This window comes from Bufo gargarizans, unplaced genomic scaffold, assembly GCF_014858855.1.
Source record: "Bufo gargarizans isolate SCDJY-AF-19 unplaced genomic scaffold, ASM1485885v1 original_scaffold_917_pilon, whole genome shotgun sequence".
Lineage (NCBI taxonomy): Eukaryota > Metazoa > Chordata > Amphibia > Anura > Bufonidae > Bufo > Bufo gargarizans.
Genome location: NW_025334755.1, coordinates 94,145 through 112,934, shown reverse-complemented (window position 1 = coordinate 112,934; position 18,790 = coordinate 94,145). Strand labels below are relative to the sequence as shown.

Sequence of the window (18,790 nt, the reverse complement as noted above, 5' to 3'; positions counted from 1 at the left end):
ATTGTGAATACTGCTCAGGACTATAATATAGTTTATAGATATGTAATACAATATATTTACAATGTTGCTCAAGTTTTTCTGAAGATCATATTTATATATCAGTTCGAAATTGATTTTCAAGGTGGACATTTTCTGGTTCATGCAAAGCCTCAGATCTGTCTGGTCAGCTCAGTTTCCATCGAAATAATTTTTATTGCTTGGTGGCAGTAACCTTACTTTTCCGCTCCTTGTTGTATTTTTCCAGGTTTTTTGATAAGACAAAAAATCTTTGGACTGAACGCGATGATTTTGAAAAGGTACCTGGTAAATATGATTTTCTGCGTCTGGATTATAACTCAACCATAAAGGTAAGTGAAACCTTCAGCTAACAAAAAGCTTTAATAAGGATATAAATTTTGGTAAACACCTCAGGGAAAAGCTGTGTCGTGCCTAGTGCAGGACATCTAGAGAAACATGGACCCTTTATGGAAATCGTTGGGAGTGGTCACATCACTTTACTAGATTTTTTTTCTTTAATGCCTAGTTGTAAAACTTTGTATCTATAAATGAAGTCCTACTATTACATGACTTCTATATTATGCCAAGTTGAAGATTCTTTCCCCTAATGCTATTATGTGTCATGTGAAAAGGGTGTAGAATATTTTAGGCTAAGGATGTGCAACAGAAGCATGCATGTGCGTGTACAGTCCTTACAAAGCTACTTTACTATATGCTACTTACTGTGCATTTCATATTTTTGCTGTCACACAGTTTGTTCTGTTTTGAGGTTATTTAGATAAAGCTCACTATGTCTGTCTTTCCCATAGGAGGAAGAAAATATTGTGGAGGTGGATAAGCCAGCTATAGTTCCTAAAGTGGAGTCCAAGCTAGATAATTCAGTTCAGGAATTGTTAAAGCTCATCTGTAATTTGCAGAACATGGAGGAAACTGTGCTGGAGATGAAGTATGACACTAAGAAAGCTCCTCTTGGTGAGACAGCATGTTCAGATTTTCTATAAAATGAACGTTTAGTTTCCTAAGAAAAAATGTTCAAGCTGACAAATCTTTGGGTTCTTGTCTAGGAAAGCTAACTGTGGAGCAGATCCGGGCTGGGTATAGTTCCCTCCAGCGTATAGAGAACTGTATCAAGAAACAAAAATTTGGCAAGGAACTTGTGGAGGCTTGCAATGAGTTTTACACCCGGATTCCTCATGACTTTGGGTTAGTATTTTACTTTACGTCATGTTCATACAGTACGTGTCTTTATGTCGTAGCAACTAAATTGACATGTGTTGCTTATGTGTAGGCTCAAGACACCACCTCTGATAAGGACAGTACAAGAACTAGTCTTGAAAGTGCGTCTTCTTGAGGTAAGAGTTGGAGCACATCCCTATATCACATCAGTTTTCCCTTTCTATAAAAGTAATAATAGTTGACTTTGTTGGGGAAAACGCTAGCAAACCAGATATTTCCTGTAGTGGCTGTTGTTTTACATGGTAACTATTCCACTCTGGCTTCTAGTGGAGGAACCAAGTGGGGTCTGTCCTGTTCGATGTCCTAGTACAGCATAATGACAGAGATTGTCATGATGAGCCAGCCCCCTTAAATATTCTAATATTCTGCCATTTTCAGATTACCAGACTGTGTTTCCATTAGTCGTCAGGCAAGTGTTCTGCTTATTCTCCAGTTAATATTAGTTTTGCTTGAACTGGAGGGCTGCGTTAATGTCTGCTACAGCCATACCTATAGAGGTTGTCATCCATTTTTCACAGACATTAAAGGGCATTTATTAAGGATTATCATGGGTAAATAAGTATCATTTTCTATAGCACTTTACCTAGCACAGTATTTGGTAATACAAACTAACTATTACATAGATATGGGCACGTTGCCCTTATGTAACTGCATACTGGAGCGTAGAGTCAGATCACAAAGTCAGTATAAAATAAGTTCTACATGATTGGCTCTACTTTTTCCCAGCATCAAGCCTTTCTTATTCTACTGAGATGTGCTGCAGAGATTTATGACCTATCTTAAGGATAGGTGATCAATATCAGATCGGTGGGTGTTCGGCAACCCCACCCATCAGTCGTTTCTGTATGCCGCCATTGCAAAATCTATACAGTGTAAGGAGCAGGGGCAGAAGGCTTCATCAACTGTGTAGCTTTCTGCTTGAATAGAAGCTGAGCTGCCGTACAGAGACGTCTGCTTACAGCTCCACACACTATGTAGTTTCCAGTGCTTGCGCCTAAACAGAATCAGTGAAGGTGCTAGATGTCAGACCCCACCATCTTATATTCTCAGGGTAGGTCATCACTATCCACATCCTGGAAAACCGCTTTAATTGTTTATTAATTATTATTAGATCGGACCCTAACAATAGCTGTAAAGGTCATTATAGCTGTGTCTAATTATCATTAAAATACCGTAATTTGAACCCCTTTATGTTTCTAGGCTTTGGGCGATATACAGATTGCTGTAAAGTTAGCCAGTTTAGATCTCCGGTCCCACGAGCATCCAGTGGACAGACAGTACAGACAGTTACACTGCAATTTGGAGCCTTTAGACAAAAAGTCAAGTGAATTTCAGGTAAAAGTCGACTGTTAAACAAAAATAAGAAATAAACTGTAGCATGTAAAAGGATGAAGCTAAATGAAATGGAAATGAAAAAAGCCTAAATGTACTACAGGCAGGTTATTTATGTTAGAATGCTCAGTTCTATGATTTTCTAGATTCAATTTTTCAATGTTTTCTGCTTGCAATAATTCGATGTAAATATTCAACAAAACCTAGCTTTTATAATTGCGCTGTGGCCCTAATAGCCATCACGTGGCCAGGATCTTCGGCCTCTGGAAATACACAGTTAAGGTTACTGTTCACTGAATAAAAGCAGATATCTTGTAAACCATGAAGTATTCTTGCATAAAGTATGTTTGAAGGTGTCCAAACTTATTGTTATATAATAAATAAGCTGTGTATTTACCCTTGTAAATTTTGTTATACCCACTTTGGTTCTTGCGATCGGTGCTGGATGACTGACCTTTTCCATTATTTCTCAATAGCTTATTGAGCGTTACTTGCAAAGCACCCATGGTCCAACCCACAATGACTACACCATGACACTCTTGAATGTTTTCTGTGTACAGAAAGAGACTGAAGACCGCTTTCGAGAAGATCTACCCAACAGGTCTGTTCTGTACTACTAATGGTTTAAAGAGAATTATATCCAATTAACCTTTTAAAGGGAACCTGTCAGGTTGAACTGGTGTCTGAGCTGCAGATAACATATTATAGAGCAGGAGTTGCTGAGCAGATTGATATATATTTTTGTGGGAAAAGACTGCCTCAGATCAGACCCCCCAAGTCTCCATCAGCCTCAGATCAGACCCCCCAAGTCTCCATCAGCCCCAGATCAGACCCCCCCCCCAAGTCTCCATCAGCCCCAGATCAGACCCCCCAAGTCTCCATCAGCCCCAGATCAGACCCCCCAAGTCTCCATCAGCCTCAGATCAGACCCCTCCAGCCTCAGATCAGCCCCCATCAGACCTCCCAGCCTCAGATCAGACCCCCAGCCCCAGATCAGCCCCCATCAGACCCCCCAGCCTCAGATCAGCCCCCATCAGACCCCCCAACCTCAGATCAGCCCCCATCAGACCCCCCAGCCTTAGATCAGCTCAGATCAGACCCTCCCCACCATCCATTAGCCTCAGATCAGACACCCCCATCCTCAGATCTAGCCCCCATCAGACCCCCCAGCCTCAGATCAGCCCCCCATCAGACCCCCCAGCCTCAGATCAGCCCCCATCAGACCCCCCAGCCTCAGATCTAGCCCCCATCAGACCCCCTAAACTTATGGGGCAGGGCTTAGGGGGTGGGCGGGCTGACTGATTCACGCGCATAACAAAGCACAAGGTGCATATTAAAATATATAACACTATATAACGACTATATAAACTGACTATGGTCTCTGCTGCACTGTACCGTATTTTTCGCCCTATAAGATGTACCTAGTTTTAGAGGAGAACAATAAGAAAAAAATATTTTTCATTACACCTCAAGTCAGACCAGCAATCAGACCCCCAATGTTAATCAGACCTTAGATCAGACCCCCAATGGCTCAGATAAACCCCCAAACCTTTAGCCATCTATCAGGCCCCAATGTCAGCCATAAATCCCCCCAATGTCATCCATAAGCCCCTTATTAGCCCCCCAATGTCATCCATAAGCCCCTTATTATCCCCTCATGTCAGCCATAAGCCCCCTATTAGCCCCTCATGTCAGCCATAAGCCCCTCATGTCAGCCATTAGCCCCTCATGTCAGCCATTAGCCCCTCATGTCAGCCATAAGCCCCCCATTAGCCCCTCATGTCAGCCATAAGCTGTCAGCTGGCTGTGTATACTGGCGCACAGTGTGAGGTCACAGAGAGACCTCACGCTGTGCACAGCCGATAGCCGAGCCGTGGACCAGGAAGTGGTGAGTACAGATCCTTCACCGCTTCCTGGTTCTTCTGTACTAATGAAGCGCTTCCATAATGGAAGCGCTTCATTAGTACAGCGTTAAAGACTGCCCTGATCACCGCGGCCCGGCAAACCATCCTCCAGGGCCCGGTCCTGGGCCGCGGCCCGGCGGTTGGGTACTGCTGCTCTAGGTGATAGATTCCCCTCTCACTCCTATTATGAGGTGTAAATGAGATTTTGGCTTTTGGTCACAGCCAGTCATTGGAGCCCTTTAACGTTGCAGAAAATGTGAGATTTTTGTTCATATACTTTGTTAATGAATATAACCATCTACATTACTTCCACAGGATGCTTTTGTGGCATGGATCTCGTTTGTCTAACTGGGTTGGCATACTTAGCCAGGGCCTCCGCGTTGCTCCTAAAGAGGCTCCAATAACTGGGTACATGGTATGTAACATTCTGCAGGATTTGGTGCATTATTACCGCCCTCCAATGTTGCACCCCGTTAAGCTCCATAGTAGTCTTATCACATGTGTGCCATGAGTCTTTTAGAGTAGCTTGTGGTATTTTATGTATTACTTATTTACATGGTTTAATCATTAACAAATTCTGTTAGAAGAGGGTGGAAAAAAGACCCTACAGTATGCTACAACTGCAGTCTATTTGGCACACATAACTAGAATAAGAATACCAAAAGCTACATTATATGTCAGTATGAAATACCTGCGGTATACAATTATGATTAAAAAAACAGGGATTTAAAGCTGGCATAGGTAATAGTATAAGGCAGTTTTGATGCCTGTTTGTGTTTGAGATAAATGTTTAATGGGGTATTTCTATCACAGACAATGGGGGCATATCGCACCTACACCGAGAACGGAGCAGGGAGAGCGGTGGCTAGAGGACCCCTGGTCTTCCGAGGTCTGTCCACTGCCAAGCGCTCTCCCCATACAAGTGAATGGGAGCGCACCGTGCTTGCGTGGTCACCGCTCGCATTCATTTCTATGCGGCTAACAGAAATAGCCCCATAGAAATGAATGGAGGGCAGCTGCGCATTCACAGTGCGCCCTCCACAACTTTGCAGGCCCTGTTCTCGTGGTGGGTGTGGGTCCAAGAGGTGGGATCTGCATCTATCAGACAATGGGGGCATATCCTAGCGATTTTTTCTGTGATGGGAAAATCCCTTTAAAGGGAGTCTGTCATCAAAGTTTCACCTTTTTAACCCTTCCCAAAGTTTTCTAGCAGCCTTACAGTTAATAAAAACATTACCTTTATGAGCAATCCTGGAGCAATCTCGGCGAAACAAGAAGTAAGTAGATGGGCCGTCAGAGGGAAAGGATGGGCGGCGGGAAGCGACAATTAAGGCTGAGATAGCTGGGCACCTACGAGGGTAACGGCACCCCTGGGCACTTGCGAGCCCTCATTTGCATATGCTACTAAGTTGTTTTTTGCCGGTTTTATAAGTCCAGAATTGCTCATAAAGGTAATGTTTTAATTAACTGTAAGGCTGCTAGAAAGCTATGGGAAGGGTTAAAAAGGTGAAACCTTGATGACAGACTCCCTTTAAGGGAGTTGTAGAAGTCCATTACATAATCTCTCTGCTTTACAATGGTTAGTGCCAGTGCTTGCACTCTACTTTTTCCATCTGACGCTTTCTTACTTTGTTATGATTCAGTGAAATAAAGCGACTAACCTCCGGAATTGCCAGGGTATTGTTTTATAATATATGCAATTTCTCTCTAGTTTGGAAAAGGAATATATTTTGCTGATGTCTCCTCAAAGAGTGCAAATTATTGCTTCACAACTCGTGATAAGAATGTGGGAATTATTCTGCTATCAGAGGTAATGGCAACTGTTATGTGGATACTTGTTTGGGGTAGAACTGTGTTTTTATGTATACATTTCAATTTACATGATGGATCTTGTCTAACGTTAGGTGGATTTGGCGAGAATTTAGTATTGATCCAAGTCCTCTAAATCTTAGTCCAGCCATACATGTTAGCTGTCTCTACCACCCCACCCACCTCATACTAATGTCCACCATGGCATCTGTCCTGAACAGGTAGATGGGACAAAGCCTCTGCTTGACTCCTCTGGCAGCAGCTTATCTCCCTAAGTGAAAAAAAATCAGGCAGATGAAATTCAACTACTTCATCCTTCATCATCCCACTCCCTAAATCTGCAATCAGGGGACAGTCAGGATACCTCTCCATACACATTAGATGTTTGACAGCCAACAATTTATGTAATGTGTATGACCGGCTTTACACCACCATGGGTAATCAAGTATTGGCATAAAATGAAAACTAGTGCACAGCTTCCAGCAGCTTTAGTTGATACCTATTAGTGACACACTGATTCTAGACCTTCCCTGACTGACACTCTAGCAAGAGGTATTGATATGAGAATCATCAGAATGAACAGCTACAGGAAAGGGATGCCAATTTGGTTACAAGGTGATGGAGGGGATTGCCATCAAAAGGCTAACTACCTTCCAAGAAAGGAAGTAGAGGGACAATTGTTCAGTGGTTCAAACAGAATAGACAGCAAGTAGCAAGATAATGGTAAGGTCCCATGAGGAGTAGGCTGACAGAAGAAAGGCATAATATGAGCCATGCCTATTGTAAGGTACAGTATTGATAGCTAAATTGGTGACCAAAAGGCACTGAAAAAGGACCGAATAAAAGCTGACCTGACCCTTTAGGAAACTAAAATCAAGGTCCAGATCCAGACCAGAAAAGAGCAACTGATGGAACTGTCTCGCTTTGCACCAGTGGAAAAAAAATACTTTAATGTTTTTGGAATTTGGCCTTAACGATAGTTTGGATCAATTGCGCAGAAAAAATGTACGCCCTCTTAATACAACAGCTTCCACAATGATGAGTTGCTTAAAGGGGTTTTCCAAGACTTTGATACTGATGAGTGGTTTGACACCCGGGACCCCCACCAATCAGCTGTTTGAGAAGGTATTGGTTCTTCTATGATTGGCTGTGCTTGGTATCGTGCTCAGCCCTATTTACGTCTATGGGGCTGAGCTGCGCCTAGGCCATGTGACCGATGAACGTGTCTTTACTGACCTAGGAAAAATTGAGAGAAGGCCGCAGCACTAATGCGAGCATTTCTGCCATCTCAAACAGCTGATTGGCAGGAGTCCCGAGTGTTGGACCCCCACGATCAAATACTGATGACCTACCCTAAGTATAAGGAGTCTCGGAGAACCCCTTTAACCTGGGTGAAAATTGGAGCCCTATGAAAAGGGTCTTTAATAAGAAGAGGATGCCAGGAGGATTTCACCTTTTAGATATGGTTAGCTCACCAGGAACAAGAAGAAACACTGGACGCCTTCAGGCTTGATGTTCTTTAGTATCTAATATAGGATGGAGGATGAAGTGGTACTAATGACTTGGACTGACCCGGGTTTCTACCGTGGATACTAGCGGATCTAGAGTTTGATTCCTGTTCTGGTCTTGAGGCTAATATCCATGTCTGATTGACCCCATCTAAAACACTGCTTCTGAAGTCTTTGAGATGAGGGGTCCATTCTCTTGGATTGATCCGTTTTTGGTTGAGAACGATCCATTTGAACACTCCTGGAATGTTGACTGCTGACTGGGCTCGGACGTGGGTAGGAGGGGAGACAACAGGTCTGTGCTGCAGGATCACATGAGTGAGAAAGTGGAACAGTGGCAGCAACATTCGGCCGCCGCACCACTTGTGCTGTGTGGACAAGGGAGAGAATTGTCCTGATAGGCCTGGGTTTTGATTAGTGCTTGGCCAAGAGGTGACTGATTTCAGTTTATAAGGCTAGCTTGATTAGACAGATCCAAATGACAGCCAAAAGCCTCTACCATTGAAGTTTCCTTCATTGTGACAGTAAGTGCTGCATGCTGTGCTTTGTCTGTGGGGAGTCTGGTTTTCCTGGGCAGCACCACCACTTGTATTTGCGTAAAATAATTATTTTTTTATAACAATCTGTTCTTGGACATCGCCCTGTCATATTGCTTTATTATGTTCTATGAAAGCCAGTTTCAAACCTGTATGCAGACCGCTCACTGCAACATATTATTCCAACATTTACACCAGCATTAGTGAGCATTGTGCTGTATATTTATTAAAGGATGCTACTGTGCATTATCTGTATTAATCCTCTTGAGTAGATGGAAGATTATGTGAATTCAGGGATTCTGCTTTGCCTGTCCACAACTAAGAGCAGATCTGTGTGACATACAGTTTATTACAGCACAGGGCAATGTAAAAAAAAAAAACTAGTCAAATTCTCCTAAAACATAGTCCACATCACTCTTTAAAGAGTTCGTAAGAAATCTCATCATATTCTAGTCAGGGCATCACAAAATTCAATGAAAATTTCCAACTGAGTTTCAGCATTAAAGGGGTTGTCCAGTTTCAGAGCTGAACCCGGACATACCCTTATTTTCACCCAGACAGCCCCCCAGAGGCTAGCATCGGAGCATCTCATGCTCCGATGCGCTCCCTTGCCCTGCGCAGGGCATGGGCTCTTTTGTTTCCAATAACACACTGCTGGGTGGTAACTTCCGCCCGGCAGTGTGTTCGGTGACGGCACCGGCTCTGAGGGGCGGGCTTTAGCTCTGCCCTAGCTGTTTTACTGGCTAGGGCAGAGCTAAATCCCGCCCATCAGTGCCGGTGACATCACCGGGGTTCCTGTCAGCCCCATGGAGAGCCCCGGTACGTTACTAGAACCCCTAAAAATACCTTTGCCCTGCGCAATTTAGCGCAGGGCAAAGGAGAGCATCAGAGCATGAACTGCTCCGATGCTCAAGTCAGGGGGGCTGCCGGGGTGAAAATGGAGGGATGTCCGGGTTCAGCTCTGAACCCGGACAACCCCTTTAAGGATCTTCCCTGGTGGCATTTTCTGACACATCTGTTTGACAGAAAAGGCTTACTTTGGGTGGGACCTTACTAATTAAACTTGTAGCTAGAATACTGAAAAGCTGCACATGTAAAATGGTCATTATTTCTATTCTGTTCTATACCTCTGGGTGGTAATTATTGTATTCTTTTGTACTGACCACATTTCTGTCTCTATCAGGTCGCACTTGGTGAATGTAATGAACTTCTTGCTGCAGATTATGATGCTCAAAAGAAACTAAAAGGCAAACACTGCACCAAAGGCGTAGGCCGTAGCATTCCAGACCCCCAAAAGAGCATTAAACAGTAAGTACAGTACACATATAGGGGAATATTTATCAGTTGTCAGATGGTGCATGAAACCAGCCACCAACTCCTGTTTACATGCGGAAATTTACACAAAAATTGTGTCATCTCCTTATTCTCCTCCAGAGCTCATTTCTGCTTTTGCTTCTTTTTTACAGTGAAGAATCCGTGGTCCCCATGGGCCCTCTCATAGACACAGGTCTGAATAATAGCGATGGCTACACACTAAATTACAATGAGTACATTGTGTACGACAACCGTCAGGTCCGGATGAAGTATTTGCTGCAAGTCCGTTTCAACTATGATTCATTGTGGTAACTGAGTAGCTTTAGAAGAGTGGAGCAGTAAAGTTGTGATTTTAGGCACATTCTGTCAATACTACTGCATGAGTAACTGGGAAGGATGGTAGTGAGCATATGTACTTAAATAGTTAAAAGCCTTGCTAGAAGATAAAGCCTATGTTTACCTTGTTGCCCATCATTATCAGTAATCCTGTTCTACTTCGAAAGTAGAGTATAGAAACTTTGCCTTCTAAATTCCAGTAGTGTACTTCTCGTTAGATCTCATTGACTATTAATGAACCTTTATCTTTTTAACCTTGAAATGGAAGATCACTGTTATATAGATCTTCTTGTAACTGAGTAATAAAATTATAATGTCGTCTTTGTGTACGTTACTTAAAAAAAATAAAAATACCAGTAGTACTTAACATGAGATTGTCCTTTTCTTTGATCCAGTGCAGTCCTGTATTAAAATGTGTGTGTGCCAGAGGATATCCAGTGTATTCTATTTCCTAAGGCCACCATACACATTTCAGTAATATGGGCTGAACCTGTTTGATTCAATAATTTTTATTAAGTTTATCAAGGTATAAAGGAACATAAAAGCCTCGGGCATTCCCGATTGGCAAACAATATAATGCATCAAACTAATACAATAAATGCCTGTTATCAGCGAAGTTATCATTGATTAGGAGTAAGTGGCTACCTAAGTCTACTATTTCCGAAGCCAGTGGCCAACCTTCCTAACTGCCAACGAATCCTTTCCCAGCCCAAGACAGTTGCAGGCTCGTCTGCTTTCAATGGGGCCTCCCTATATCTCATCCGGAATGCTAAAATTGGACACTGTAACTAGAATCTGACCACGGTTTCCAATTTTGGAGGAATTTACTATACCCCGCTCCTCCCATAGCTATAATTCTCTCATACGTATATGAAGTGTTAATTGCAGCTGTCAATTCAGCGATATCTGGTATATCTTGGGTCTTCCACTTACGTAACAATAGTAGCTTCGCTGTTACACAGAAGATACAGTGAATGGCCCTTAAGCGGACCGGTAAAGCGTCAAGACCTATCAATAGTAAGACCATTTGTGGCGACCAAACCACTCCTCGTGGTATAATTTCGGCCAATAACTCTTTACATTGCGACCAATATGTTTGTATCTCAGGGAATTGCCACAAAATGTGGTATAAAGTACCTCTACCTCCGCAGCCTCTCCAACATCTGTCTGAGACCGAGTCATACATTATTGCTAGTTTATCCGGGGTATAATACCACCGTAGAACTGTCTTAATAGCAGATTCCACATGAGATACGCACTTTAAATGTTTGTGTATCATTCTGAGGGCCTGCAGCCATTCCGTTTCAGAAATAGACAGATTCATGTCCTTCTCCCACGCCACCATCAAATGCGAACGTTTAAAGGACTCTGATTGAAGAATGGTGTTATAAAGGGATTTCAGGCCTTTCAGACCACTGGTAAGATACAACCTTGCCAATCTGTCCATTTTTACTCCGGATGGCCGCAGGCCCTGCAGAAAGTGACGAAGCTGGAGATACTTGAAAAACTCCTGGTTAGGAATGGAGAACTTGTCCCTGATCCACTGAAATGGTTGTAACACCTCTTGCACCAATAAGTCTCCTACAGTCAGTATACCCGCTGACGCCCAAAGCGACAGATCTGTTTGGGGAAGCAATGCGCGAATAGTTGAAAAGGGAGAGAAGCAATTGTAGGGGGACTATCTGCGTCTGCTAGGACGTGATATCTGGACCACGCCTTCAAAGATGCTGACACCACCGGGCCTAACTGTGTGGGAGTGGGTATTGTCCAAAATGGCAAGCTTAACAGACCCTCCAAGGAATACGGAGCAGCCTGGGAAGCCTCGAGCTGGACCCACGGTAGATCTTGAGAAGGTTTTGTCCACCCCTTTAACATGGAGACAAGCGAAGTAATATAATACATTTTCAAATCAGGTAGTGCTAGGCCCCCCTATTGCGTTCCCTTATCATTATTTCTCGAGCTATCCTAGGGTGCTTTTTGTTCCATATATATTTAGATAACAGTGAGTGTGCTTTAGAGAAAAACTTATCAGGGATGGAAATTGGTAGGGTGCGGTACAAGTATAAGAACTTGGGCAGGACAAACATTTTGAACGTGGCAATCTTCCCCAGCCACGAGGTGTCATACCTGGCAAAGTCTGAGAGTTCCTTCTCCGTGGATTGCAACAAAGCCTCATAATTCTGGGCATACAGCAGGCTTTGGGATGAGGACACATTTACTCCTAGGTACTTAATGCTATCCAATCTCCAGTCGAACTTCCATAAGTTGTGCAAAGCTCCTACCTGGTGACCCGGCATATTAAAAGGCAAGGCCTGCGTTTTGGAAGCATTCAAGTGGTAATATGAAAGGACCCCATATTGGGAAATTTGAGCCATTTCTTCCTTTAGAGACACTAGAGGGTTGGTTAGGGTCAAGCAGACGTCATCTGCATACAGGGATATGACATGAGAGCACCCACCTATAGTAACCCCTGTTATGTCGTGGTCCCTTCTTATCGCCTGAGCTAATGGCTCCATGGCTATTATAAATATAAGGGGCGAGAGGGGGCACCCCTGACGTGTCCCGTTTGTGAGCTCAAATATATCTGATAAGGCACCATTCACATACGTCCTAGCCGTAGGATTGCTATAAAGTGCCTTAATGGCCGTGAGTATGTGTCCTGTTATCCCCATAGTTTCCAGTACTGAAAAGGCAAAGGCCCAGCGTAACCCATCAAAGGCCTTCTCCGCATCGAGAGCAAGAGCCAATGTAGGGATCTTATATTTCTGGACGTGGTGCAAAATACCTAGGAGGCGTCTTGTGTTGTAATAAGTCTGCCTGGTCGGGACGAATCCCGCTTGGTCCACATGGATGAGTGCTGGGAGAATTTTAGCTAAACGAGTGGCCAGTAGTTTCGCATAGATCTTTACATCCTGGTTCAGCAGGGAAATTGGCCTAAAATTTTGGGGCCTGTCCGGTTCTTTGCCTGGCTTGGGGAGAGTTATTATTAGAGCTTGCAGATTCTCTGCTGGCAGGGAACCTCGGTTCATAGCCGACTGACAGAACTCTTTTAGAAAGGGGCTAATGATCTGTTTTAGTTCCTTATAATAGTGACTTGCAAAGCCATCAGGGCCAGGTGCTTTGTCCCTTGGAAGGGACGTGATCACTGCTTCCACCTCCCCGGCCTCAATCGGAGAATTAAGACCTAGAAGCTGGGAGCTATCCAATGTGGGCAACTCCAGGGACCTAAGATATTGGTTAACTTGAGCATTGATCTCACCTGGCGTAGGTTGGGTATTACGCAAGTTGTACAAATCAGCATAGTACGCCTTAAAGCCATTGGCAATATCTATTGGGGAATAGATCTTCTCCTGCGTATGTGGATGAATAATATGAGGTATTCTACTTTTAGTACACCGGGCCTTAAAACGCGAGGCCAACAACTTCCCCGCCTTATTATCTTGTGAGTAATAGGACGCCTTCGATTTTCTGTGCATTTTTTCAAAGGTGGAAAGCATATATCCTCTCAACTCCTGTCTGAGGCCTCTTATTTCCTCAGCCAGAAGTGGAGAAGGTCTCGCTTTGTTGTTAGTTTCCACAAGTCGCAATCTGGCTAATATGTCTGTCATTTTGGCTTCCATGCGTTTTTTCCTAATCGCCCCCTGCTGTATAAAGGATCCCCTAACGAATGCCTTATGGGCGTTCCACAGAGTTACGGGATCCGTTTGCGAGGGATCATTTAGTTGGAAAAACTCCTTCACATCTGCTTCTATTTTGGACCTATATTGGGGATCAGCTAATAGGAATGGACTACTTCTCCACATATATGTTTGAGGGGAGCTAACCTTTTCTGAAATTGCCAGAGTTATAGCCGCGTGGTCTGACCATTTGATAGTTTCTAGGGAGGAGGCTTGTGCGTGTGGGAGAAGTGCTCTATCCACCAGAAACATGTCCAATCTGGAGTACATATTGTGAACTCCCGAGTGGAATGAGTAGTCCCTGGCGGACGGATGGTGTATACGCCAGACATCATAAAGTTCTTCTCTCCAGAGAGTATCTGCTAGGGAGGGGGTGGCCCTTGTCGTGGGCGAGGAGGTGTCAACCATAGGGTCTGAGGTCAAGTTGAAGTCCCCACAAACCACCACTTTTCCCTGTTGCCTTTTTTTAACCACCTTCAAAACCTTGTGGAGGAAATGCAATTGACCCTTATTGGGTGCATATAATGCTACTATTGTGAACAACACGTTGTTCAGTGTACATATCAGTATAACATATCTCCCCATAGGATCCGCATGGTCCGCTATATGCTTAAACGCAACTGTATTCTTAACTGCTATCATGACCCCCCTAGATTTAGTATGAAAGTGTGATTGAAATATGTGGGGGAACAGCGGGTGCTTCAACCGAAACGCATCACTTTGAAGCAAGTGTGTTTCCTGGATTCCCAAAATGTCACATTTCAACAGTTTAGCTTCCCTCCACAGATGGGACCTACGCATAGGACTGTTTAAGCCATTGGCATTCAGACTAGCAAAGGTTATTACCATTATATATCAGAATAAACAGCAATTGCATAGTAGTAGGTAATAAAATAGAGATCAAACACGGAACGACTCCCAGCGAGGACGTCCGCGTCTTCCTGACAAAGGTAGCACTCGTAGATACAGGCGAATCATTAATACGAAACATCTGCAGCCCCCCAAAACAGAGGAGGTACGACAGCAATAACATCTCAACATAAAACATATAGAGCCTGATAAGACTCCTTACCAAGTGTAGGGCAAATGTCCTGTCTGCAACCTAGGACAAAAAGGCATGCAAGGATGACCAAACCTGTACTAACGTACAGCACCTGATCGGCAAGGTACACTCGCCCTGAATGAAGCTGTATTCAGCGAACTCTCGACCAGTCTTTCCGGACTTTAGCAGGGGCCTGGTGTGAAGTTTCCTCAGCTGCGTTGACAGGAATGTTCCATCTTTGCAGTAGCTTCAGCCCCTCTTCCAAAGCCTTGACAGCATGGATTTCTCCCCCATGATGAATCAGCAGGCGCACCGGGAAACCCCACCTATAAGGTATGTCCGCGCTTCTAAGGACCGCCGTGACTGGTAAAAAGGCTCTTCTCAGTCGCAGGGTAGCCGCCGACAGATCCGCATATAAGAGCACCTTGTGGAAAGGCGCAGGAAGGCCTCCGTTTTTCCTCGCGGACGCCAGCAGCTGTTCTTTGATTTTGAAGAAATGCACCCTAGCTAGTACATCTCGGGGTACCGATTCATCCAGGTGGCGCGGGCGCGGTACACGGTGCGCTCTGTCTATTTCCAGATCTCTCTCGTGACAGTCCGGTAACACCGCTTTCAGGAGAGACCGCACAAAATCAGGAATATCCTTGGGGGACACCGACTCTGGGATCCCTCTCAGCTTGATATTATTTCGCCTGCTTCTGTCTTCCAGGTCGGCCATTTTGGCTTTAATGCTCTCCACCTCTGCTTCCAGATCTGCGTGCGCGTCAATTAACGCATTATGCGAAGCCGCAAAGTCCCCAAATTTATTTTCCAGGTGGTCCGTCCGGGCCCCCAAATCTGCAATGTCTGAGCGTATCGGAGCTATTATGGACTTTATGTCCAACAACATTGAGCGTCTCTGTAGGATCAGCATGTCCCTCATGGCAGTGTCTGTGAGGGCAGTATTAGACACTGGTAACGCTTGCAGCGCCGCTTCCCCTTCATCATTTGGGGTTGTCTGGGCAGGCTTAGTGGCCCCCCCCGGAGGTGTAGAAACAGTCCCCCAACTGGTCTGTGACCATGAAGTGTCCTGGTGGCCCGAGGCGAGTTCCCGCAAAGCCCCGCCGGGTGAGTGGACTCTGCCACCCTGGCCATATGCTTCGGTCCGATTTGCGGCTTCGTCTGGACCCCCGCCTGCGTCCGTTTCTCCGTCCCCCAGACCCAGCTGGGTATGAAGCGCCGAGTCTGATAGTGATCTCCGCAGGCTCGTTGCAGGGGAAGTCAGCGGCGCATCTGCAGTCACTGCGCGCTTACCAGGAGGGACCGTGTCATTTCCGGCGCCATCTTGGATTTCTCCGGCGTCTCTAGAAAAGTAAAATTTTGTGAGTTTAGGCTGTTTAGCCGCCTTCTTTCTTCGCCCCGTCATGACTGGGGGGTGTTTCTCCCTTCTAGAAAGTGCAGTGGGGTCTCAGTGTTGAATGCTGAGTTCGCTTTTTGTCGCTTTAGACAGTGCTGGCACGGGAGCTCAGGCTCTACACACCCATCCGCCTAGGCAGCCAGACCACGCCCCCATGGGCTGAACCTGTTGAGAACAGCGGGTTCAGTCAACAGTCTGTATGAGGAGCTATTGGCTGTCCCCTGACAGATGAGTCTTGGGGGAGAGAGGTGATTGCCCTATCCATTGATTTTCCTAGCTGATAACCTAACACAAGACATATCTGGCAGCTTAGGCTACTTTCACACTAGCGTTGGGGGCTCCGCTTGTGAGTTCCGTTTGAAGGCTCTCACAAGCGGCCCGAACGCATCCGTACTGCCCTAATGCATTCTGAGTGGATGCGGATCCGCTCAGAATGCATCAGTCTGGCACCGTTTGTCCTCAGCAGGCGGACACACGAACACTGCTTGCATCGTTCGGGTGTCCGCCTGGCCGTGCGTAGGCAAACGGATCCGTCCAGACTTACAATGTAATTCAATGGGGACGGATCCGTTTGAAGTTGACACAATATGGCTCAATTTCAAACGGATCCGTCCCCCATTGACTTTCAATGTAAAGTCTGGATGGATCCGTCTGAGCAACTTTCACACTTAAAATTTTTTCTAAACTATAATGCAGACGGATCCGTTCTGAACGGATCCTATAGTCTGCATTATAGGAGCGGATCCGTCTGTGCAGACACCAGACGGATCCGCTCTGAGCGCAAGTGTGAAAGTAGCCTTAGGCCCCATGCACACGGCCGTTGTTCACAGCCGTGTGCGGGCCGTGGAACCGCGGCCTGGATCCCTCCTGAGAGCAGGAGCGCACGGCGTCACTGGTTGCTATGACGCCGTGCGCCCCCTGCTGCCGGCACAGTACAGTAATACACTGGTATAGATCGTACCAGTGTATTACTGTACTGTGCCGGCAGCAGGGAGCGCACGGCGTCATAGCAACCAGTGACGCCGTGCGCTCCTGCTCTCAGGAGGGATCCAGGCCGCGGTTCCACGGCCCGCACACGGCTGTGAACAACGGCCGTGTGCATGGGGCCTTAACCGTATGTGTATGGCCAATTTTACTTGCAGACCTCAGATCGCATCAGGCTGTGGCTAGGAATCAGCCTGCTGAAGAAGCACTCCACCTACATAGTGGCAAAATCCTCACAAAAAACTGTGTGAGAACATACCATAACAGGAGTTTTTTTTTTATTTAGGGCGAGAAAAAAAAAAAAACTAGGAGACTACTGACTTAACCTCTTTAGGACACAGCCTTATTTCACCTTAAGGACCAGGCCATTTTTTGCTAATCTGACCAGTGTCACTTTAAGTGGTGATAACTTTAAAACATTTTGACTTATCCAGGCCGTTCTGAGATTGTTTTTTTTCGACACATGTTGTACTTCATGACACTGGTAAAATGAAGTAAAAAAAAAAAATCATTTTTATTTATCAAAAAATGTACCAAATTTACCAAAAATTTGTAAAAAAAAAAAAGCACATTTCCAAGTTTCAATTTCTCTACTTCTATAATACATAGTAATACCTCCAAAAATAGTTATTACTTTACATTCCCCATATGTCTACTTCATGTTTGGATCATTTTGGGAATGATATTTTATATTTTGGAGATGTTACAAGGTTTAGAAGTTTAGAAGCAAATCTTGAAATTTTTCAGAAATTTTCAAAAAACCAATTTTTAGGGACCAGTTCAGGTCTGAAGTCAGTTTGTGAGGCTTACATAAGTGAAACCACCCAAAAATGACCCCATTCTAGAAACTACACCTCTCAATCTATTCAAAACTGATTTTACAAACGTCGTTAACCCTTTAGGTGTTCCACAAAAGTTAGTTAGATTTTTAGGCAAATTTTCCATTTCTCGCCCATTCCATTGGGGGACACAGACCATGGGTATAGCTTAGGCCATTACTAGGAGGAGACACTATGCAAATAAGAAAAACAGCTCCTCCTCCGCTGGCTATACCCCCATGCTCTGACAGGAGGTCCTCAGTTTTTAGCTTAGTGTCGGATAAGGTGGTGACACTCCTGCTCCTGCAGGATTGTCCCTGTGTTTTTTTTCTACTCCTGTTTGTTTTTTTTCTCATCAAAAGACGCAGGGTCGCATGGTGCGTCCCTGGTCTCTCAGTGGAGCGAGCGCCGGGGTCGAATGGGCGTCCCCTGCTACCTCAAGTGGAACCGGGCTCGACCTGCAGCTCCGGCGGCCTACTAGATTCCAGGGTCATCTACTCCTACCCTCTATCCAGCTCACTGTCACTCCTTGTGCCAGTTGACTGAAGAGGTGAATCCTACTGGTCTGGAGCAGAGGGTGAAGACTGCAGGACGCAGACACGGTGTGTGACACGGTTTCTTAGGGCTTGCCTGTAGACCAGGGAGGACCTGCTGGGTTGAGAGGGAGGAGGGATTCTTTCTTGGGGCAGTGGCTATTCCTCTTTTTTACTCCGCAGCGCCGAGCTGCTGCACCCCTCAGTTCTCCCCCGTTCGGCTCCGAGGGCCCGTTAACCCCTGCAACTCTGGCGGTGGGCGCCATTTTCGGAGCCGGGGCCTACCTTTTCAAACTTATTTTGTGCGATCAGTGACACGCTTTCTGCAAAACGGTAGGAGATCCTGACTCAGGGATTGTCGCCATCAT

At 45.2% G+C, this 18,790-nt stretch overlaps 1 protein-coding gene across 1 annotated transcript in view; it reads left to right on the top strand.

Annotated features, from left to right (window-relative positions):
- LOC122924225 (poly [ADP-ribose] polymerase 2-like) overlaps window positions 1-10,306 on the top strand; it is a 109,591-nt gene extending 99,285 nt beyond the window's left edge. Inside the window, exons 10-19 of the mRNA XM_044275151.1 lie at window positions 245-347; window positions 807-969; window positions 1,062-1,200; window positions 1,286-1,349; window positions 2,434-2,568; window positions 3,042-3,166; window positions 4,785-4,884; window positions 6,181-6,279; window positions 9,506-9,630; window positions 9,789-10,306. Of these exons, the coding sequence (XP_044131086.1) occupies window positions 245-347; window positions 807-969; window positions 1,062-1,200; window positions 1,286-1,349; window positions 2,434-2,568; window positions 3,042-3,166; window positions 4,785-4,884; window positions 6,181-6,279; window positions 9,506-9,630; window positions 9,789-9,948 (1,213 nt within the window). The 3' untranslated portion in view covers window positions 9,949-10,306. The remainder of the gene's footprint in view (window positions 1-244; window positions 348-806; window positions 970-1,061; window positions 1,201-1,285; window positions 1,350-2,433; window positions 2,569-3,041; window positions 3,167-4,784; window positions 4,885-6,180; window positions 6,280-9,505; window positions 9,631-9,788) is intronic.
- Window positions 10,307-18,790: the final 8,484 nt, after the last annotated feature.